The 24,736-nt window shown below is 41.9% G+C and overlaps 2 protein-coding genes across 2 annotated transcripts in view; both read left to right on the top strand.

The window, feature by feature from the left end:
• The window catches only part of LOC109960947 (uncharacterized), a 29,938-nt gene extending 10,739 nt beyond the window's left edge, over window positions 1-19,199 (top strand). The window contains exons 2-4 of the mRNA XM_020601482.1: window positions 12,982-13,763; window positions 13,983-14,071; window positions 18,590-19,199. Of these exons, the coding sequence (XP_020457138.1) occupies window positions 13,111-13,763; window positions 13,983-14,071; window positions 18,590-18,627 (780 nt within the window). The 5' untranslated portion in view covers window positions 12,982-13,110 and the 3' untranslated portion in view covers window positions 18,628-19,199. The remainder of the gene's footprint in view (window positions 1-12,981; window positions 13,764-13,982; window positions 14,072-18,589) is intronic.
• Window positions 19,200-19,662: 463 nt separating this feature from the next.
• The window catches only part of LOC109960892 (neuron navigator 1-like), a 42,489-nt gene continuing 37,415 nt past the window's right edge, over window positions 19,663-24,736 (top strand). Inside the window, 1 exon segment of the mRNA XM_020601365.1 lies at window positions 19,663-20,628. Coding sequence (XP_020457021.1) covers window positions 19,896-20,628 — 733 coding nt within the window. The 5' untranslated portion in view covers window positions 19,663-19,895.

Here is a 24,736-nt window from a genome sequence, read left to right on the forward strand (position 1 = left end):
CTAAAAGTTGTCCATGCAGTGATGCCACTTGACGGCAACATTATGTTAACATCGTGCTGGTTGAGCAGGTTGTTAGGTGGAGGATAAGATGTCAGCAGAAAGTGGTACTGGTGCATCTCTGGTTTTAGGTGTTCTGAAAGCCCCAGTTGTCAGTGGTACTTCTCCATGCTCACGGTTTATTCTAGAAGCATTAATGCAGCGCCACCTCTTTTATTGACCTTGTAAGTTTCAGAAACAAAGTGCTTTGACTCAGTCTGCACTGGTAGTGGGTACGTGTCACCTTGCACCTACATTTGAGCAGTTTTATAATATGATGGAGAGCCTGAGGGACAGCTGCAGAAATCTGTGCATAAGTGACTTATTGTTTTTTAATGGCAGACTTACTTAAATAATAGCTTTCTTTGGTCCTGCACACTCAGGTATGCTGTCAGTAGCTATAGATACAGGGAGTTTTAATTGTCTCCCTTACTCCGTACTACTACTACTACTACTACTACTACTACTACTACTACTACATGAAGGGTGTCGTTGGCATTTGGCTGGTGACCTTGTGCACTGTGACATTTAATGATTGTGCAGGTAAAGGCTCCCTGTCTCTCACGCTTTACTGTAGCACATCACACATGTGACCTTTTGCCCAATAATAGATGGGTGCATCATCCTCCTGTTCACCAGAATAACACGTCACAATCTCATGTATCCATGAATACTTGCTACTTATTTTATTATTAGTGTTGACAAACATGGCTCCCTAAGCCGAGGATCAGGAAAGGTGAATCTGATAAGGGGATTGTAGTCGATACGGCGTGATGCTGCTTAGTCTGCCTTCCTGTCTCTCTCCAAGCCCTCTAGGCTCTTCACCATCATAGGAAGAGACAATGATGAACTCACAAAGTCTATTTATAGCCTGCGATTGGCCAACATTAGCCCTCTGTTTCTGCTCTGTGGACATCCGCCTTGGCTCTTTGTATAGAATGTGTACATGTTAATATGCTCGTGACAGAGCACAAAGAGGAGTTGAGTGACAGAGACTCAGTGGATTTAATCCAGAGGAGGAAGAGTGGATGAGAGGCAGGGGCAGGGTTGTCCATCCATCAGTGAACGGAGGAGTGGGGATCGCTCATTGGAGCCTCAGGGAGGAATTCAGCATACTTTTTTTTTTTTTTTTTTTTGACTTGACTTGAAGCCAGCCCTCCCCCCCCTGGAAATAGTTTCCTTTTTTAGGGTTGTCCATCCATCAGTGAACGGAGGAGTGGGGATCGCTCATTGGAGCCTCAGGGAGGAATTCAGCATACTTTTTTTTTTTTTTGACTTGACTTGAAGCCAGCACTCCTCCCCCTGGAAATAGTCTCCTTTTTTGGCTGCATTTTTCACAGAAGCTTTGCCAAGTTGTCAGGTGAGGAGGAATAGCTGAAGTGGTGAGTTGACTTAACACAGCAATGTGTTTGCTTAGCAGCCAGCAGTGGGCTTAGTGTGTTTGGGTGGTGCTCGCTGGTATTTAGTTAGATCCATTGTGGCAGGTGTCCACGCTTTGGTGCATGTTGTTGTGCTATTTCAGCAAAAATAACTTCACATGGCTTCATTTAGCATTTTCCAAAGTGCATGTTTTTGTATGTGCATTTTCACTTCAGCATTAATCAAAAATGCCATAATTGAAGGTTGCAGCTTCTCAAATGGGAGTATCTGCTGGTTTTTTTTAAAAATGATATAAAGTCAATATGTTTTAGACTCATGATCAGAGAAAACAAGACATTTAATGTCAGTTGGTCTTGGGAAATTGTTATGGGCTGTTTTTATCATATTTTATGACCCAAACAATTAATTGAGTGAATAACAATATAAATGACTGTTAGCTGCAGCCCTACTTACTGATTTATTCATTTAAGTATTATTTGGTCGACTGTGGCAGTAATTCATCTCATTAAAATGTCTTTCTCAGTGTTCAGGAACGTGAAGTAACTGCTGTTTAAATTTAACCTTTAGAAAGAAGAGCTTTATTATTACGAGTCCTTTCCAAGCAAGTTGGAACACAAAAGCCAGCTGTATAAACTCAAGTAGCCAGAAGTGTTTGTACCATTTCAGATGATGTCATTAGGATTGATCAGGATATAAACTGTATAAATCATTCAATACGTATGATTAGATAAATTTGGGAGGATGAGATAAGTGCAAGATGTATGAGCTGGGCCACCCGCAGTTTAACCTGCTTTCTGCTGACTGCTCTCTGGCACGCACCCTGGCTGTAATGAGAGGTGAAGAGATGCAGTTCCATAAATTAGTCAGTAGAGGTCACATATAGGCAGAGATTATGTTTAAGTGAAGTCGAGACACACCCTGATTTCTCTGTCTGGCAGTCTTTTGGCATGTACCACTGCTGGAAAACATGCTGATGCAAAAGGTGACAGGATTTTTCTTAACTGAAGCAGAACGTGCAAACATCAGAGTGTGGTGTGCACAGATAATAAGCTGTGAGCGTAGGGTGAAGGCTGAAGGACTTTGCTATCAGTTCAGTTCACTCAGGCTGTTTGTACCTGCCTGTGAACACACTGATTCTTTATCTTGACACTGTTAATTACGCTGCGATTATGTTCAATCTTCTGCAAAGGATTTAATATTGAGATAGCAATTTCTCTCTGTAAAGGTCAAACAGCACATGTACAGTGTGTGTGTGTGTGCAGATTAATTACACATTTCTGTGTCCAGCCAGTCTACATCTTTAATTTTCATCCTCGCTTATCTTGTGTCTGTGACTCAACAGAGGTTTTAAGGCTCCATTTTCCAAACTGCCTCAGTCTATAAACTTCATGAACTTTAGTCATCCTGCAGAGCAATTTAACTTCAAGAAGAGGCAAATTGCTCAAATGTGCAGAAGTGAATATAACATAACTCCTCACACTTTGCCTTGTGTCTTCACACCAGTATGTGTGTTGTTTTATCGCTCTCGGCGCATGCTAAATTTGGTCCTGCTCCACCACATGTCCTTGGTCTGCACATATGGAGCCTTGTAAAATGACGATGTGAGTCATTGTGCAATATCTGGGGGGGGGGTTGTATTAGTCACGGTTTGTAATCCCCATCTAAAAGATTGTATGAAAGGTGTGTGAGTTGATGCTGCGTCCATATAATGACTCCTGCTTTTTTTTTTTTTTTTTTTTTTTCCCTGGGTCACTGATTTGGCTTCCTTTGGCCTAGATTCCCACTGAGGGTCCTGCTGAGGGAGCCTGTGCCCTGTAGGCAGCCAAATACAAACATGCAGTGACAATTCAAATCAGTCCAGTTCACTGGCTGTGACTCAGGACACTAAGCTCCAAGCAGAAAAGATGCACATGCAACTTGCCAGGCAGGGCTGTGACAGAGAAAAAGTGTGGAGTACGATGCAGGTTTCTAGTATTATCACAATATATATGGCTGTGTTTCAGCTCAGCACTTCTGTTCAGAGAGACTTGGACTGGAACGGTGCCAGGTCCATTTAAGTCGGAGACAGCGCCTGCCGGCTAAGTGGCCTGATCCACAGGCACCAGCTGCAGCAGAGGATCTTTCTAGAGTATTGTTATGCAAGCAGGAAGGAAACGGTCCCACGTTGATCCAGACACCGGACGAAGGCTGGGAGGCTTCAACCCTTAATGCTGTTTGAGCTGCAGTCTGCTGTGTTTTTTTTTGTCTCATCTGATATTTGCATATCGGTCAGCAGACAGGGCTCACAGCAGCCGCTCTGCACGATCGTAACAGGGATGGACTGAAGGGCACCTCACTCATACTGGCATGCCTCAGCTTCCTTTGCACTTATTACCATCTCACTGTTATGTCAGCCTTCTTTAGGTAAGTTTACTGAGGACAAAAATGTCTTTATTCTAAGATTTAACTAGTGTTGGCTGCAGTTAATTTTAACTGAACTGAATTTTGAATCGTTTTCAGATGTACTACAAAGTGCAAAATTGTATTTGTTGAGAATGTGAGCAGTTGGCAGACACAGTCCTTTACTGCAGCATCCCAGTACCCCCTGTGCCATGGCTGACTGAGATATTTCTGTCATGTGTACAGTATGGCTGTAGGCAGAGGAGAGGCCTGAGGATCACAGGCTGCTGACTTTGTGGTCCCATGATGGACGTTTATTGTCCTTCCCGGGACTGCGAGTCATATGCCCTGTAGTCGCCTGGGATGTACTGCTGACTCACACCAGTGTGTGCTACAGGCGACCACTGCATCAAACTCACACTTCACATTACTCATCTACATTTACAGTGAGATGCAGCAGGCTGTGATTGTTCATGTAAAGGTTGTTGATGTCCTCATCGAAGATTGAATCAACCCGAGTTCAGGTATACCTCTGAAATATGAGGCTTCCGTGGAATTCTTTTTCTGTTACGTTTGGATAAACACAATCCACTAGGACAGGGAACCATTTGGGAAGTTTCAGTACCAACACAAAACAAAAGCTCTTTAGATAAATTTCAAGCTTTGGTGGAGGCTCTGAGGCTGTGATCAGTCATGGTCTGTGCTAATGTCGACATGCTCCCAGTGGTGACGGTCATATGCTGATGTTTATCAAGTAGTTTACCACTTTATTTTAACATTTGCCTATTGGCACTAAACACAGAGTATAGCTGAGACTCATGAGAATGTATTTGTAAGACAAGATGCAGCGTTTGCAATTCTCTGGGCAGGTTCCGTTTACTTTACTGTCTTTCTCTCACTTTTTTAAAACAAACCAACTAAAAATGAAGTGCAATATTTCTACTTCTCCAAATATAAACAGGTGCAACAGGTAATAGAAACAGGAGAATGTTTTTTACATCGGTCCTACTGAGCATGCAGTTCTTTTTAAGTGTGTATAGTTTAGTATTTTCTGTTTTACCACAGGTTGGATACAGTGAAGTAGGGGATGTACTGCTCATTGGGTTTTGACAGTGGAAACACAGCTTAAATAAAGATGGTCGATGCTTTGCTACAGGCACATCCTGGTACTGAAGTTCCATACACTAATGTACACAACGCAGACCATAAAGTAATTCAGTTCTACAAAGGGAGTCGATGCATTGTCCAGGGAATACCTCTAATGGTGGGTGATGTCATGGTCAATAAGACAGATATCATGTGTGCACCTTGCTGCACTTCTGAACTTGATTACCTTGAACTACTGCATTTGGAACTTCAGTATCACTCTGGATTATGGTATAACAACACAGAAATGATGTCCCATGTTAAAAAAAAAAAATCTTATGATGGTGAAAAATGCTGCTGAATGTATAATTTTGTCTTCCTAACCGCTTGCATCATGTCCAGGACACCTTTAGAAGCTCCACATAATTGAAGTAAAAGCTTGGTAGCTTCATTTTGAATGCAGTACAAGTGTTCTGGTCACACTGAGCTGTAGTGCTGCACAGTGAATGCATAGTCTATTTCAAATTATACATATCATAGTAATTATGATTATTATGGCATATGCATGCACAGTGATGTTTTGAACATGATGCTATCCAATGTTTGAAAAGATTTGTTTCCTCAAAGGCCACATGTCAATGTGTCCTGAATCCAGCTGTCTATACAGTGTGTGTGTGTGTGTGTGTGGTTCATATGGTTTGGAAAGTCTAGTCCACAGACGCGCTCCAGTGGCAGACATGTTCCACCTTGGCTAACCCAAAATGACGTGTTCCGGCCTTGGAAAACCTCTTGCATATTTTATGTGTTCCATTTAAAGCTGTACAATGTTGTGCACTGAGAATAAAACATCTTCAGAGAGCTGATACATGCGACATGAGGTGAAAATCACTCCTCCCATTTTGTGCAGGGGTTGGCTTCGCCTTTGTTTGGATGAATCTGTGATGGCTGCCAGAGGCAAGGATGTCAAAATGTCAGGGGTGATCTTCATACTGTGATTCGTCTCGGGTTCAGTTGTGTGTTGAAAGAAATACAGCAGTTTAAATACAAATGCAGTTAATACAAGTGTGGTGTTTGGTATGTCTTGTCTTTATTTTTGTAATGTGTGGTCTTTAATTTAACTGCAAGTTTCAATTTCATAAACAAAACTCTTCACTGTGGTTTATTTAATAAATATTTGATTTGTACTTGCTTTTGCTTTGAGCATAATCAAATTTAATAAATATAAAGTCACTTTTCTTAAACTTACAAAACCTAGTGAAATGTAGTTCTACTCTTCAGGTTAGAATTCATGTCACTGTAAACATCTTGTCAGCTGTTGAGTGACATGTTGCAGCCTCTTGCCTCCCTGAAGAACTGACATTTAAGTGCAGTTTGCCCCCCCCCCCCCAGTGAACAGACGCTGGGCTGAAGCAGACTTTGAGCACAAGAGGCTGCTGATGGTGGCTGTGTTTGTTTGTCTGACAGTGACAATGTTGGGCATGTGGTTGAAACTGAGTTAAGGTAAATAGACTCATTGATGCCAGTGTAATACAGAGGGTCACCGTTTCAGCCGGACAGTTTTGGTTCTGCAGTGTTAACACTAGAACCGCCATGAGGTCATTTTGACCTCCATCACTCCTAATGCAAAAAATGGCAAATAGACTGCACTTGTATAGCCATATACATTATATAGCCACTCAGACAACTCAAAACATTTTACAGTAATGCCTCACATTCTTCCTTTCTTACACACACACACACTTTCCAAAATTAACAATAGGCATTGCTAGGCAACCAAGATACAAAATGAGTATAGTGTAGTGATGAACCTGATGCGGCCTTACCTAGGTAAGGGGAGAAACATCAAACTACAGACAACTTTTTTTTACCCACCCTTGTTCATAAACTCCTAGTAAGGACCATCAGCCTGGTAGGCACTGTGAACAAAAACAGGTGTTCACTCCCATCTTCTGTGCATCAGAAAGCACCGCTACATGACATCAAAGTGATGAAGAGTGACAAGACAATACTCACAATATACCAGGGCAAGGTGAACAAAAAACGTGTGCATCTTCAGCACAATGCACCAGCTGGTGAACGTGGAAAGTGACAGCCAGACACAGTGCACTATTATAACAAGACCAAGGTGGGAGTGCATGTCCTGGGTAAAATGATTAGACAATACTCCACAAGAGCCGCCACCCACAGATGGCCAGTTGCCGTCTTCTATAACATGTTGGACCTGGCTGGCATCAATGCATGCATTCTATACCAGAGCTGCACAAAAACAAAATTTGCTAGGTGTGACTTCCTTCTGTAGTTGTGTAAAGAATTACTCAGCGACCACATGCAAATGAAAGAGGCAACTGAGACTGTGCCTCAGCCCCTTCAAACAGTGGTAGAGCAGCCTCAGGAGAAGCGAAGGCAGTGTACATTGAAAATGCACTGCAGTAAAAACAAAACTGTCAAACTGTGTGTCAAGTGCCCGGCGACGTGTGTGGTCAGCGTACTGTCAAGGTCTTCAGTGTTTGTGTTGGTTGTGAGTAAGCTGTGTGGCAGAACTTGGAGCGGAATAGGCCTGTGGTTCCCAAACATTTTTGACCAAGGCTCTTTCTTTGTAAATATTTCTGAATTCATGTTCATTTCTCATGAAATCAGTGGATTGTTGTTGTTGTAATGTTCAGTGTTTATGAGCAATGTTCATGTTTTTATCTGTTTGACCAATTTCTCATATTTTATTACATGTATTTTTCCACTAGTAGTTTAACTGAAGTGAATTTATATTTTTATATTGCTAAAATAAAAGAAATAAAATCCTGATATTTTATTATTTCATCCATTTTTACATGCTATTTTGAAAAAAATGACCAAACATTCCTGTAATAGACTTCTAATTTGCAATTATAAAGCCTGAAGTGGTGCGAGGTCAAAATGAGCTCCTGGCGGTTCTAGGAGGTACTGCATTGTTGGCGGTTCTAGGAGGTACTGCATTGTTGGCGGTTCTAGGAGGTACTGCATTGTTGGCGGTTCTAGGAGGTACTGCATTGTTGGCGGTTCTAGGAGGTACTGCATTGTTGGCGGTTCTAGTGTTAAAGACTGAGCTCTGCGGTGCCACTGTGAGCTATGCTCCAGTCACATTGTTTTTCACTACTTAGTTTGTCCCCTTTTTGGATAAAAGTTAATGTTACCGTCAGTCACTGTAATATTTCATATAAATGAAAACCGGCACACATAGCACACTGTTGTACAGTATATCTCTTGAAATACTGCAGCACCCTGGCACAACTTTGTGCACAGCTTTACTTCCTGTACACTTTTTTTGTGAGCCTTTAAGGTGAAAGTGAAAAAGCATGTTTTATTTGCTAATGCGTGAACTGAATCACTTGTACTATTTTAGGTGTTGTTGCTGCATTCTTTGGAGGATTTTAAAATGCATTTCCAGTCGTCCCCCCCCCCTTCTGTCTGTTCAAATGACCCAGTTTGCAGTCCACTTAAAGACTGATGGTTCCCCACAGACAACAGCCCACACTTTGACTCATCAGCGCTGCAGCATGCTGTGTAAATGGCCATTCTATTCCTGCATGAGAACTGTATCAGTTGCGTAACAGCAGTGCAGAGGCAGGATGTTTCAGTGCGCATATAGGATTTATAGTACACTGCTTACGATAATTTGTTTGTGGGCCTTCAGAGCCTGTGTCTACTTTTTGTTTCAGGTTGAAAGAAATAATTTGTGTCAGAGCAGCAGTGTAACCCTGGGAACAGGCTTTCAGTTGAGCAGTAAGGCTGCTGACGCTAGTTCAAATAGTCAGTTAAATTTGAGAAATGTTTGCCTTGACAAGATTTTTCAGGAAGAAGCAATACCACGTTTCTAGGCTTGTGTTTGTCGTGGGGAGAAACAATCAGGCCACCGTATGATTCAAATGTGTTAGTAGTTTGTGGCAAATCAACAAAGGTTTTTAAAACAGTCTTCTTGAATGACTGTAAATAGCCGTGTACAGTTACTTGTTTTCTGATTTATTAGCAATGCTTGAAACATTTAAAATGCCAACTCCTGGAATGACAAACTGTTGTTGTACTCTTCATCAGGGCCACATGTGTGTGAATCAGTTAATCTAGTATTATTATTATACACCACCATAAGACCCAGAAATTCTTACCTTATCCATCAAACTCACTTTGTCAGTCATGAGTGGAGGACTAACAATGTTGTTTAAAAAAAAGTAGGTGCAGATAAATTTAAAGAAGAACTGAATTGAGATAAATCTCAGTTTCCTTAACTGGTCGCTGAATGATGAAGGAACCGAGGAAAGGACGGTTTGTGTCTCTAAATATGTTTCCCTGATTTTTCTTTTCTCACAGTTTTTCCTTGCATCCTTTTCTCATATCTTATGTGCAGTGTTGTAGTCACTAAACCTTGAGTCCCCAGAGTTCTAGTTTGAGTCAAGTCCGAGTCCCCAGAGAATAAGTCCAGATGCAGTCAGTGCTCAAGTCCAGTCACAAGTTCTAAAAATCCTGACTCCAGTTTGAGTCCTGGACTTGAGTGCACCAGCGCTCCTTCCGTGGCCAGCATGGATGCAGTTAAAGGGACTGGGATTTACTCAAGGTCTTATCAAAAAGCCAGCAACAGATATTTTTCAAGGAAGACATTTGGCCATGTCACAGTAGAAACAATTTGATGATAGTTATATTCTGTTTATCAGATTCAGGGACCATTCATGCTGGCTCAGGGTCGGGAGAGTTGATTATAATGGAGGCTTTGTTAATATGGTTAGTAATACCTGTGCTTTCCTTGACCATTCAAAGAAACAAAACCTTTAGGCAAAGATGTATAAAGAACAGGCCACAGGTGATTCATATCAGAAGCGTCTTACCTGCTGTGACATCACTAACTGGGACATGGCTAAAGCACGTAAAGCACTGAGAGAGAACTTCAGCAATGTGCCGTAACCTGATCCAATATGGACTTCACCCTCTGTGTTTTCAAACAGTGGCACAGCTGCTTGAAGCTGAAGCATTAGTCAGGGTGTTGATGTTAATGATGTCATGGCATTATGTTTAATCATCTGAAGTCACTTAAAACAGATAAATCCCTGTAATGGACCAACAGATTACTCGCTTAAATGCCCACTCTAATCTCACATTCCCCAAAAAGCACAATAGGCTTTAGTGAAAAAGCTTTTGCCAGTATTTAATGGTTTTGTGATAATCTTTCTCTAATTGTTGTTATTCACTAATTATGAAGAGGCATGCAGTATTTAAAGGTAATGACAAGACAGAAAAATATGCCTTCAAAAGTAAATGCATACATTAGAGAGCAGTGCTCCTGCAAAGTGCTGTAACTTGGTTAGGATGTGTGAGGGAGAGCCAGACTGTTATTGATGTTGGACAGACAATGCAGTTAGGAGAATAAAGAAATTCTACACCGGAAACACACCCTAAAATATATGTTGCACAAGCTCTGTCACTTCCAGTTTATTAATTAGCAGTTGTATCTTTACAAATTCAAGGCTATCGACTGAAATGTCATGCATGCTATTAAACGGTATATGATATAGGCTACAAAAGAAACGGTAGCTTTGAATTTCCTACTATTTTGTGGCCCAAAACAGTCACGCTGGAGGGGAAAACCGAAACGCAATCTGTAGCTTTGAGCCATCACAAACAATGGCAACACAAAGTCCGGACTCGTGTCAGTCAAACATAAGAAAAAGCCATTCTTTAGGCTGCTTTGGTCCATATTCATTTGTGAATGTGTTACTCTACCTGTGTCTTTGATACAGTGTGAGTTGCCCTCAGTCCAATTTGCTCCTGACAAAGCTGGGATGTAGGAGGAAGTGGTGAAAATCAGGAATCTGGGACTTGATGCTATATATAAAAATTAAATGAGGCCTCATGAAAACTAGATGGTACGACAGTCTTGAGAAAATGGAGTTATGTAGATAATGATGCACTTGTTCAACTCGCACAAGAGAAACTGGAGCACTGAGACGTTGTGTCTGTACCACAGCAGGGCCAACATTGAGATTTATTTAAAAAAAAAAAGGTTGATATTCAGTCTTTACCATTTTTATAAGTTGACACCTCATTAGACGACATCTTACACAAAACAAAGTTTGAAATCAAAGTCTTCACGAGACTAAGGATTTCCAGATTTGGTCAACTATATTTTTAGTCTTCAAACATGATTTTCTAGCATTTAGGAAATGAGTCCTCTGTCTTCCAAGTGCTTCATCAGACCCTTTGACACAGGAGTTCAAAGTTGCATTCAAATTGAGATAGAAACATGAGCTTCAGGGGGGAAATACAGAATAATGTCACCAGAGAAAGATCGAAATATGAGTCGCTGATATCTGTTCATAATAAGTGAACTGTGTGCGAGTGACCTCAGGGATGAAAGCAAAGACAGAGTGTGGAAATGTAGGAGCTGTGAAGACGTGGAGTTTCCCTCCAGCTCCCTCACCGGCTTGTTGTCATCCAGTATCGATTTGCCCCGACTCACTTTAAAGCAGCACGTGGGTCTAAATTGTATTACTGTAAACTGCATCATACTATTGAGTGTAGCTCATCTCTGTGGAGACTAAGTCGGTCTGCACCGCATCACACTGTTGTCTCTGTGCTGAAGACTGACTCGTGCAGGACTAGTCGGGTAAGACAAAAAAAAAATCTTATTTTGCAAAGAGATAAGTTAACAAATTTGAACTAAAAAAAAAAAAAAAAGAACCACGTTAGTTATTGAAGTTGTATGTTTTGCTGCACATTGAAGTGGTAAAGATTATCCTGAATATAAACCCACAAAGCAGATTTCTAATCAAAATGTTCTTTAACTGTCTTCTTCCTAAAGCCTTCCCTATAGTACATTTGTTATTTCAGTCTCATAATATGATATTGAATTAAATTAATCATTGTATTTTACCATATAGACGTACTATAAAAATAATTTTTCTGCTCTGAAATTTAGAAGAGTCCCCTCAATAACATCAGATTGGCTCATTCAGGGTTTCATGGTTTATTGAACTGAGTTTACACTCACAGATTAAATGTACATGTAAACTAGTGCTGAGTGAAGGATTTGAATCAGTCCCCTTTTTATATGAATTTCTGGGATGCCTTTTTAGAGATTTTGAGTTTTAATTAATACTTTAGATCACACTCAGGTTTTACTATGGTTCTTTTCCATTATCGGTACAGGGAGCATGAAGAGGTGGTGGAGTTAAAACCCCCACCATTATATCAGTAGGTGCTGTCTGCAGGGCTTTGATGGGGCCAGCCGGTGTTGGCATGGCCTGAAAGGAGCCGTTCTCCTGATGCATAGCTAAGTGGTGTCAGTCTGCCACTGGCTTTCACAGCATGCTTCACACTGGAGGTCGAGGGTAAAGGACCAGGAATACATTAGGCAAAGCTGTTGAGACATATGGTGTCGTCTGTTTATTACAACACAGCCAATTCTTTGGTTGATTTTCGTGCAGTGGTGTTTGATTAGTTTCAAATCTTATTTTAAATAGCAAAATTCAACTTTTTGGTTTCTTTCCATCTCTATTTAACCTGTGTGAAGGATTTTTTCCCCATTGCCTTAGATCAGCTGCAGCACTGCCTCAGTGCAACTAAAGGTCACTCAAACAGCTTTTGACAGTAAAGTTTAATTCACTTTCTGGATTTTTAGATTTCTACCAGTTGAGGAATTAAAACTGGTGACTAGCCTTGTTCTCAGACTTTATGACTACCATGAAGTTGTAATTGATGCATAATGGTATAATGCTCTTTCCCCTCTAACCATCTTCTCCTCTTGCTCCTTTCCCACACACTCATGCTCACATGCAGTCAGTGAGTCATGTCTAATAGATCAGGAGTTGGATCTAATGGGCAGCTTCTTCTCTTCCTGTCATTTGTTCTTGTTTCTGATGGTATAATAAATGTGCCTCTGTCATTGTTTGGTGTTAGGATGATTTCATTTCATAGAATACTCTTATGCATCTTCACTAATGGTGTAGCTGTAGTTTTGTTCACAAAGTGGCATTTCTCTGAAATATCCTGCTAATATGGAAACGGGTCACACTGGGTGCATGAGAAATGTGTATTTTAAAATTCTGCTCTGAATTTGAATTTTCTTGCCTTCCTTTCCAGATCTTAATCCACTGACACTTACCAACCATGAGCGGTGGCGTGAATATCAACGTCATATCTCAGAGCCAGAAGGACTGAGGTGTCAGCTGTGGTCTCCCTTTATATCAAAACGTAATATCTCTCTCTAAGATGGATTCCAGACAACAACGCAGCAGTTTCCCTAGTCCCACGGTGCAATATCAGCACGTCGCCAAACGGCATCAGTCCTTTTCTACGCTGTCTGCTTCCTCAGGTCCTGCAGCGCTGCTGAGAGGTGCGGCTTTAAAGAACCAACCGCTGCAGCAGAAGACTGGTGTGTACTCTCACAGAAGCCCAGCAGCTACAGAGCGAACTAATGGAACATGCTCAGCATATAGCAGCCCTCAGATACTAAAGAGAGAAGTCTCACGCTCTAAAGATACGCTGGACCGCCACACCGGGGCGTTGACTCAGAAGGCTTTGTGGGACCTCCAGTTAAGACAAAACACCAACAAGAACTGGACTTTTGGAAAATATCGTCTGAGGAGTGTGGACAATGCAGATGAGGTCCAGCAAGGCCAGGGAAGAGGGCGGCTCCTTTATATTAAAAGTGCAAATGGGAATGAGATAGCAGGAGTGTCCTCAGGTGGGATGAGGAGCTTCCAGAAAGAGATGAGGAATATATCCAACCAGGAGCTGGGAGTTTCTGAGATAGAAGTGTCTCGTGACAAATCAAAGACTTCTTATCAGACATTCAACATGCCACGCAGAGGGAGAGAGCCAGGAAAAGGCAACATGGCTGCTGTTGCTCCCTTCAGGTTCAGGTGAGGGCAGTGTTTCACCTTTTTAAGATGGAAAGATTCACTCACACTGCACAGTCTGCAGTTTACTTTTAGAACACAACAGTTACTATGATGCAGCCCCAGGTCAACTCTTCCTTTTGCTTATAAATCACCACCTCAGTTTCAAAGAGCAATAACAAAATGTTTGTCTGAATTTTGGTAGATTTGTTGATATGTTTGTGTTTGTCTCATTTGCTGTAGGTTTCAGGTCCACAACAACACAGATGCCTCCCTGGATGATCTCAGTGACTGCTCGTCTGACTCCATGGAGGTCTGCTGTGATGAAATAAGTGAGTCTATTTGAATCCAGTGGTTCTCATCCAACTCTAAAGGCTCACATGATGACTGACTAAACACGACATACAAAAGGCTTCTGTAGTTTAGACCTTCCTTGACCTTTGGTGCATTTCTTGTGAAATACAGAGAATTATTATTTATCAAGCCTTTTAGAATTTGTTCAAATGAATCAATATGAGCAGCAATACCTTTTTGATTGACGTGTTCTCAGGTCAGGGCGCCTAGGGGTAGAACAGTTCTGGTTACTTGACATGAGACATTTCTGTATATGTTTTTTCTATAGTCTCTGGTTTGCAGTGGGCAGGGCTAAGTTACAAATGGTGTCCTATACATCCACAGACCAACCACAGTTTAGCAAGATTTAAATATGAATTTGATGGATGATTTGGTCACTGTTGATCAAATGTGATACAGTCCAAACAAAGGTAATAAACAATGTTTTTGAAACTCTGAATGCATTATATATGTAAAAATATTTTGACTGTGATGCTGCTTAGTCATTCATGAACAAATACTGACAATCAAAAGTCACGTTTTCAGACACTGGCAATAAACTGCAATGTCCTGACTTTGTGTCCAGTCTGGGGGTTTGTTGCATCGCTCTGATCCCTTCAGTAGTTTCCTGTCACTCCTCTTATGTCAGCTATCAAAGGCATGAAGTACACAAAAAATAAGTGCATATAGCTGCAACATACAGTATGTGACGTGATGAAGGGTTGATGCCAGCTATCAAAGGCATAAAGTACACAAAAGATAAGTGCATATAGCTGCAGCATACAGTATGTGACGTGATGAAGGGTCACGCACATACTGTGCATGGCTTCGTTTTAAGGGGTCACAAGTCAAAGAAGTTGGGAACCAGTAACACTGACACTTTGTCACCTATCAAATCTCTCAAGTCCTTTAAAAGGTCTCGTCCCTCACTCTGTAGTGTTGTTATACTGCAACACATTATTAGGGTTTTGCAAACAAAACTTTTTCACAGACTTCAACAGCTGGTTATACAAAGCCCTGTTTTTCCAGTGGCATCGCGCCACATCCTGTACTACCCAGACTGTAATATGGCTGGCTGTCGACACTTGCCTCAGCGTGGCAGTTGTTCTTGCCAGAGATGTCGCCAACACACAATAAGAACTTCATACTCTGTGTACCACCTGTTATGTAAACCACAACTTCCTAAAATATTTCTCTTCTTGCTTTATGTGCATGTGGGAAAACACCGACGCGTGGCAGAAAGGACCCTTCTCAAATCACACCACACTGTTAATGCAGCACTGTGTCTTAAATGTTTTTGGGTCTCTGATGTGCCATTGTGCACCGTTGTGTTTACATGCATTATAGATATCATAGCATAATTTAAGATCCACTGGAAATAAGTGATATTAAGTCAGCACACACTGTCTGACTCTGAGGTAACAGCTGTGACAAAAACAAAATTAGTACTTCAACATGGTTGTAGTGTGAGTTTACATTAGAATGATCAGTGTACCGCATTTATTGTCATCATTTAATGTTAAAACCTGCCATTGATCATTTTTAGAGAAACTTCATTCCATATCTCAGACCAGATATCTGTAGCTCACCTGTCAAACATCACACGTTATTATTGATCTTCTCTTCTAATCGAGAGTGAAGATTTAAAAAAAAGCCACCTTAAGAGCCATGTTAGCAGATGTTTCAGATGGTTATCTCTAGAGTTTTTAGTGTACAAATGGGTATTTTCAAAACAAAGTGCAGTGTGGCCAGGAAGTAACCTTCATGATAATCAGAAAACCTGTAGCTTGTGCACGCTCACAGCAAATGAGGGTGTGCTCAACTGCTCAAAACGTACAAAACGTACAAAACTCAAGTGATCAAGCAATAGCTTACAGAAACAGGAGCACTACTGACAGTAAGCAGCAGAAGCTTTATTCACAGCATGAGCTAACGTTTCGGCTAGCACGTGCCTTCCTCTGAGCTAAAATAAACAGTGACCCACACATAAGGAACAACCGGAAGCATATAGGCCATAACAATAATCACAGAAATCACAAAACTAGGCAGATATAAGAAGGCAATTTAGTTGATTCATTTCTGTTTTTGGTTACTATCACAACTAATTAAACGGCATCAAGAATTACTTTCAGTGACTACATTCCTCTACTCTGTTTTGCTAACATGTCTGATGTATTTATTGTTCCCAATCAACCAACATGCACTGAGTTTAGTAATTTATCTCCTACAGTATAACTGCACTGGGCTGTTATTAAAACCTCTAACTGGCTTCTTAATTATCTTTAATGGCTTTGTGGGGCGAGAGCCTTTAGCCAGCCTCCTTAGGGAGAGGGGAGACCAGAGACTGAGTGGCCTTCAGCTTAGGCTGGACAGATGTAGTACTGAGAGAGAATGGCATGATGGGAGGATCGGCTTTCACCTCCTGTCTGGGAGATCCTCTCGTCCAAGCAGGACAGACCTGAAGATGTTTAAATTATGGCTTTTTGCACAGAGATGCATCTTTGAAAGCTGTTGTCCTGCTTCAACTACAAGTTAGTAAATGAAATAAAGGTCACTGTAATAACGATTCCATTCAGTAGACACATCAGCAGAAAATAAAGCTCAGCCAGGATTTGTGCCGAAAAAGTCTTATATGATGGTTTTGGAACTAGAGGAAAAACTGTTCCAGTCTCTGTGGCAGACATTTATATTCAGGCAGGATGGTTTCGTCTTTGCTGTAGTTTCCTGCAGCTCATGATCACTGTGAAAAGACTATTTCTCAGCATATGACGGGAATTTGGAAACTGGAAACATTCCAGCTTGCACAATGATTCCATGAGATCTCAAATGAGAGGCTTTTGTAAGAGCATTAATTAGCACATGACTTGAGCAACATATTTAGTTGTGCCATTAGCATCATATGTTCTACTTGTGCATGTTTGCATTGTTGCCCTCTGAAGTTTTCTGATCTGAGCACATGTGGAGGTCCTGTTTCCCTTAATCATTTAGCAGCTGAGCAGCCTCAAAATGATTACATGTGCTATCCAGGAAAAATGCATAGCAGACAGCTGTGTAAGTGTCCTGCTATTGCATACATATATACACACAGACACACACACAAATGGCCAGTTGGAGAATCAAATCCAGATGTGAAAGAAACCAAATTAATGACCACAGTCCCTAAGAAGTGGTGGCGCTTTACCAAAGGAATGCTGCATTTTGAAAAAATTCACTGTGGTTAAAGCCTCATTTTAGCATCATGGGGACAGTTACTGAAGTTAGCTATTGACAACTTAAAAGGAGACTGGTGCATCAATAGTTGCTGAGACTGTTTACTAAAAAACAAAAATGTAGGAAAAGTCAGGAGGATCACCAGAATCATCAGATTTCATCCGTTGGGGCTCATGAATGTTTGTACATCACTGTCCATCCAGTAGTTACTGTAGATATTTCAGTCTGGACCAAAACGTTCAAATGATCGACTGAATCACTAGACCTTCTAAAATCCATACGTTAAAATATGTACCCAGGTCCTGATAGATGCCCCCGTCATTTCTATCTGGTGCAACATGTGCTTATTAAAATGTCTGTATGCTGCAGGAAATTTAGCAATGTTGGAATTTCTTATCTTGTGATTCATTAAAAAAATCCCCCACCTCCGAAAGAAATGAGCTACTCACTGCATCCTAGGAGTAAGGTCAGTGATGTGGAGTCACCAGGGGAGCCTTGGAATTCATGAGGATCAAGACACGACTTTGTTTCCAGAGAATAATTGCCAGGTCAAACAATCTCAGTAGTCCACAAACTGTAGTGGATAAAACAAACAGAATATAGTTAAAAGTTAGTGCCTTTAATGTAATGTGGGATAGAATACAATAAAGTGGTTTATAGTGTTGGTTAAAAAGTGCTTATATAACAGTGGCATCCATCTATTATCAGTACTGATTATCCTAATGAGGGTCACAGGGGCTGGAGCCAATCCCAGCTGACACTGGGTGTGAGGTGGGGGGTCCACCCTGGACAGGTCGCCAGTCTATCACAGGGCTGACACTTAGACAACCACACACAGGCTCACTCTTACAGGCAATTTAGAGTCACCAATCAGCATAAGCTGCTTGTCTTTGGACTGTGGGAGGAAGCTGGAGTACCCGGAGAGAGCCCACGTAGGGCACAGGGAGAACATGCAAACTCCGCACAGATGTCCGGGTCGGCTATGGCTCGACAGCGCTCATCAGTGTGTCACCTAAATAGAAAATGCAGGAGAGTGTGTTGCAAACCTGTTGCAGGAGTTGTAGTGGTACCCTCTATGCATGCGTTGACACTAATGGGTCAGTCACACAATATGTCCAGAGGATTTGCACCATCTAGCATCTCAAAAAGTGCAACTCTATCTTTCACTTCATAAGAATAGGGGAAAAATCTCTTCCAAAGCACTGCATTTGGTTTATGTATTTTATTTGATAAAGAAATTCTTGATGAGTACATAACATGTGAGCAGTATCGGTAGTTTATGAAAAAGGTAAATGTTTCTTTTGCAGCTATGTTTGTGCGGAGCAGTGAGGTCTGGTGCAGATGACGTGCAGGCGATGAGAGAGGGTGGTTTCCATGGAGCAGTGCCGCTTGCAAGGGCTGCAGAGCCTCCTCAATCCTCCTGGGAGACGGTTGTGTGGAATATTTAAAAAAAATGATTACACTCATATGTCAGCAAAAAATCCCCTGCAGAAAATGATGTGACTGGATTTTCAATTTAACACAGCCACGTGTGTTTTTGTGCGTGTCTTACACTGATTTGAAGATATTTTCAAAGTGTGGTTTTGGGCGTGTTGCTGCTTATGCTGGCACATCTTGTCGCTTGCTCCCTCAGTAAGAGTGAAGTCACCAGTAGATTTTATTGGGATTTGAAGACTTATTTTTTTCTCCTTTTGCAAGTAGTGGACAACTACACGATCATATTCTTTAGTTTAACAATGTTAACATATCGTGTACATAATCATCATTATTTATATAGTATGACAAGAATATACTTGTCCATTTATGGCAGGTCAGCACACAGCTGATTTATCTGACTGTATATCTGCAGTTGATAGTGTAAGAAAGCTCAGACAGGATCAAGAGATAATCTGGATTCTCCAGTGTTGCATTGTGTGGGATTTTGATATTAAACTCATGCTGTGGTTTGTTTGGTGTTTGTTTAGCTATCAATTCACACATTCATAACACTTCTACCAACATCACAAATCGTGCATCATATTGACTGCATTGAACAGGGAATACTCGTAGTGAGGGAGGGGGAGGGGAAGAACAAAGGAATCAGAGGAGATGGTGGGAAACCATGGTATGTCACGGGAGAATGGTGCCAGATTTTAAAAGCCAAGCAGACTGTCTCTCATCACTCTCTTGTATTTCACATATTCTGCTGAGAAACACCAAAGCATCTCTAAATCAAGGGAAAAGGAGGGGGGGGGGATTGGGAGGGAAGTCGGAGACAAGGGAGAGGCAGCAGAAAGAAGGGGGAGGAGGCGTCTGCCGCCGCTGTCATTCTGCTGCTGCGTGGTTCAGCGACAGTAGGGTGTGCTGAAGGGAGGAGTGTGGAAAAACAGAGGAGAGGAGGACAGGAGAGAAGGAGAGAAAGGGAGCGCCGGGACAGCACTGCAACAGCTGCAGCTGCAGCAGCCTGTCATTAGGGAAGAGGGAAAGAAAGAGGAGAGGAAGACGAGGCTGCAGGATTGCCTAAAAGGAAGCACTGTATGTGTGTGTTTTTTTTTGCACAAGGAGAAGGCTTTAAATAAGGAAGCCCAGCTTTCTCCCTGCTGATGCTTTTCTATAGGGTCTCATGCAGGAGGCATGCTTGGAAATAGTGTGAAAGGCCGAGAAGGAGATTTGAAGATGGAAAGGACGGATAGCACAAAGGCATACAGCCAAGCAGATGGCAAAGGAGTTGGCGTGGCAGCTAAGAGGGCCAAGTCTGGAGTGCCCCAGAGCACACAGCGGAGTGAACTGAAGGTTTACCGGGCAGGCAGCTCTGAGGGCAGGCTACCAGTGCCCTCCAGTCTCCGCAAGCAGAGGTCTATGACAAACCTGGCTGTACTCACTGATGCAGAGAAGAAGTTGCACCTTTATGAGCCAAAGTGGTGTGATGACATGGCCAAGCCTGGAGCAGGGCAGGCTAAGATGGGAAAGCCAAAGACAGCGGGAGGTGGCAGCAATGGTGGAGGGGCTGCCCCTCTCTCTCGAAACCTGTCCAAATCTGAGCATTCACTGTTCCAGGGCAAACCCAAGCCCTTCAGCCCTCTGGCTGCTCCCTCTGCCCTGAGCAAGCAGAGCCGCATACCTCGTGGGCCTTATGCTGAGGTAAAGCCTCTGAGCAAGGCACCTGAGGATGGGAAGTCAGATGATGAGATCCTCTGCAGTAAGGCAAAGGTCAGTGCAAAGAAGCAGGAAGCCGGAGCTGGAGGGGAGTCTGGTTCCAAAGGCCAGGGGGAGGAAGGAGGGGACAAGCCCTTTCTGAAGGTGGACCCAGAGCTGGTAGTGACAGTGCTGGGTGATCTGGAGCAGCTGCTTTTCAGTCAGATATTAGGTGAGTACGGCTGAGTACTGAATAGTCTTGATACCTATACTGCACCAGGCGGCCTACAGTACCAGTGGCTGCCATGTGCCACAAATGGACGCCCTGCCTGTACAGTTTCTCAGTGCTTCTCAAAGTCAGCATCACGCCCCCTTTCATACAGCTACCACACTGCACACTGCTTCTGCTTGCTGCTGCAAACCAATATTCCCCCTGAATGGATTTTATGCCAATCACTAACTGGGGGGGGGGGGTGGCTTTAACACCCTCATTGTGCTTGCAAAACATGGTCTTATTATTTTATTGAATGCTTCCTCAGCCTGGCATTTAATGCTCAGTGGTTAGTTGAATGCCAAATCTCTAATGATGCTCTATTGTTTTTCCTCCAGCATGTTAGTCCAGTGTCTGTAGTTTGGTGGGGTTGAATGTATAAAATGTGCTTTCTTCCTGTCATAATATTGCCAACTAATTTCATGAAAAAAGCCTGAGGGATTGGGGAATGTGACCAATACACTGCTCTGCTGTCAGCAGCTCTCATTTGCTGCAACATGTGCCGATTCACTCAGGTCCATTTACTCCCCCACGCATGCTTGGAGATGGAGAAGACGGCATGCCATATTGAATTAATTTCAGCCACATACAGTAGACACATTTTTAGCCTCCTCCCAGCGTCATTCATCTGTAGAGCACCGACAGATGGTTTACACCCTGTGTACTACAGTTGTGCAAACAGCAGCGAAAATAGCTTTCTCTCTGGAGGTGGAGGTCAGGTTTATCAATAGGAGGGGCTCAGGGTATTGACCATAAGATGGTGATGTCATCTTTTGTTTGGTTATTTTTCTGTGTGTATGAAAGCATATCTCTGCTGCTGCTGTATTTTAGTCACATGACAGGAGGTGTCATTACTTGTGGAGATGCATTAAGGTTCAAATCCTGTTTCCTTCTCAGCTTTTACACCTTTCTTTTATTTTCTTTCAGACCTTATACATTGCCCTGGGTTCTGATCACAGCTTTGACAGGTTTTCTAATTTAAAGTACTGAAATTTTACAGTGCAACAAAAGTTAAATCATTGACACACAAACTCATATAAAAAAAATAGTTCAAGCATGTCAAATGCCAGCAAGCATTTCATGTTGTAATGTTTTTTCCATTGCTTCAGTATCACCAGAAGTGCATGTTCCTGTTGTACCTTAATGAACACATCAGTGGTGATTTAATCTGTTATCCATGCCTCGTTAGCCTACATGGACATCTGTCTCTCATGCTAGTCACCCTGAAGTCCAGCGGTGCAAGATACCAGAGAGCACCATCTTAATGAATTATTTATCATTTAAATGATAATCCCATGTGGGCTTTTGACACGAGGCAAGTGCCGTGTGTCCATGAAAGAAAACAGCCGCCAAAACTGAAACAACTTGGAGACGGGGGGGGGACTGAAAACAATTGCAACATTGATTATTGCATTGAATTGATCAGTAACAGATGAAGAAAATATCTCTAGCTATAGTAATATCGATGTTTTGTAGCTAGGACAGCGTTAACACTTTTCTGCGTAATTAGACTGGAATATTTTCCATTTCCTTACTGTACATGTACAGTGGACATGTTTGTCGCTTTAAATAGCTCATTATATTCATAGTCTGCCGTAAGGCCTTCTTAATGCTGCACTCTGCTTCTGCAGCATATCTCATTATGAGCTCACTGAAAGGATGCTTTTATTTCTGAATATAGAGGATCTCTTTGTCAATATGGCATCAAAAATGGTCAGTTTAGTTAATAGGCTCATTTATTAAATTTTCAAAGAATGTTTTTGCTCTGTGGCTGTCCTATAATGCTGGGACATTGTACACCACTGCCTCATCACAAGATAAGGCATAACACAATATACAGTGGTGTGAAAAAGTATTTGCCCCCTTACTGATTTCTTATCTTTTTGCATGTTTGTCACACTGTAATGTTTCAGATCATCAAACAAATTTAAATATTAGTCAACGATAACACAAGTAAACACATCATGCAGTTTTTAAATGAAGGTTTTTATTATTAAGGGAAAACAAAATCCAAAACTACAAAGCCCTGTGTGAATAAGTGTTTGCCCCCTAAACCGAATAACTGGTTGGGCCACCCTTAGCAGCAACAACTGCAATCAAGCGTTTTCGATAACTTGCCATGAGTCTGCCACAGCGCTGTGGAGGAATTTTGGCCCACTCATCTTGGCAGAATTGTTGTAAGTCAGCCACATTGGAAGGTTTTCGGGCATGAACTGCCTTTTTAAGGTCATGCCACAGCATCTCAATTGGATTCAGGTCAGGACTTTGACTAGGCCACTCCAAAGTCTTCATTTTGTTTTTCTTCAGCCATTCAGAAGTGGACTTGCTGGTGTGCTTTGGATCATTGTCCTGCTGCAGAACCCAAGTTCGCTTCAGCTTGAGGTCACAAACGGATGGCCGGACATTCTCCTTCAGGATATTTTGGTACACAGCAGAATTCAGGGTTCCATTTATCACAGCAAGTCTTCCAGGGCCTGAAGCAGCAAAACAGCCCCAGACCATCACACTACCACCACCAATATTTTACTGTTTGTATGATGTTCTTTTTCTGAAATGCGGTGTTACATATACGCCACACATAATGGGACACACACCTTCCAAAAAGTTCAACTGTTGTCTCGTCTGTCCACAGAGTATTATCCCAAAAGTCTTGGGGATCATCAAGATGTTTTCTGGCAAAACTGAGACGAGCCTTTATGTTCTTTTTGCTCAGCAGTGGTTTTCGTCTTGGAACTCTGCCATGCAAACCATTTTTGCCCAGTCTCTTTCTTATGGTGGAGTCATGAACACTCACCTTAACTGAGGCAAGTGAGGCCTGCAGTTCTTTGGATGTTGTTGTGGGGTCTTTTGTGACCTCTTGGATGAGTTGTCGCTGCGCTCTTGGGGTAATTTTGGTCGGCCGGCCACTCCTGGGAAGGTTCTCCACTGTTCCATGTTTTCGCCATTTGTGGATAATGGCTCTCACTGTGGTTCGCTGCAGTCAGAGTTAAGTTATGTTTTGACAGGGGGGGGAAACACTTATTCACACAGGGCTTTGTAGTTTTGGATTTTGTTTTCCCTTAATAATAAAAACCTTCATTTAAAAACTGCATGATGTGTTTACTTGTGTTATCGTTGACTAATATTTAAATTTGTTTGATGATCTGAAACATTACAGTGTGACAAACATGCAAAAAGATAAGAAATCAGTAAGGGGGCAAATACTTTTTCACACCACTGTAAAATACTGTAAGCCTTTTCATGCTTTTTGTGGCTTGTTTTAGTGTAGATATGAGCCGAACCTTGGCATCTTCTAATTTCTAACTCAGGTTTTCTTCTCTTCTTCGTCCTCTTCCCACAGAGCAGTAAAACTTTCACTGTCTGCTATGTAATAAATCCAAATAGACAGACATAAATCACATCAGCTGCTGGAATTTTGTAACATGATTAATGTATTTTGACACAGATTCCAAGTCAGATGATAGACTCATGTTCATGAACATAGCAGAAGATTAGAGCATACAGCCAAACTCTTCTCTGAACAGGAGAACGAGCCAACCTCATTCAGGCTAATTACGTATATTTGATCTGTCATGCAAGATCTGCACAACAATAGCAATGGCCCTCATCTGTGCAGAATCATAGTGGAAAAGGTCCAGTATATGAAGGATGCAATGGCCATGGAATTGCACAGACATGCAAGGGTCACAAAATGTCAGCTCCCTCAAGTCACAGGTAAAGGTGGTAGTTTTAAACATCAAAATATCAGTGTCAAATAATTGCTGATAGTATTTGAATACCACAGTCTAAATGGAAAGCGGCCTCAGTTTTGATTAGTATGATTTCTCTTTCTGCCCCTTACACATTTTTGATGCCTCTGCACTGGGTCAGTATGGAGCACTTCCTGCGGCGCTGCAATATTCACAGGACTTAACGAATTAAGATCTGCTTCAGTATGCTGTCAGACTTTCATTCTGTTGTAGGCATCACTGCAGCGCAGGATATCGGAGGACTGTCAGTCACAGCACAGGAAGAGTGCATGCTGACTACAGCACATATGTAAAACAGATGTGATTCACATGTGTGCGCC

This window comes from Monopterus albus, unplaced genomic scaffold (assembly GCF_001952655.1).
Source record: "Monopterus albus unplaced genomic scaffold, M_albus_1.0 scaffold1.1, whole genome shotgun sequence".
Taxonomy (NCBI): Eukaryota; Metazoa; Chordata; class Actinopteri; order Synbranchiformes; family Synbranchidae; genus Monopterus; species Monopterus albus.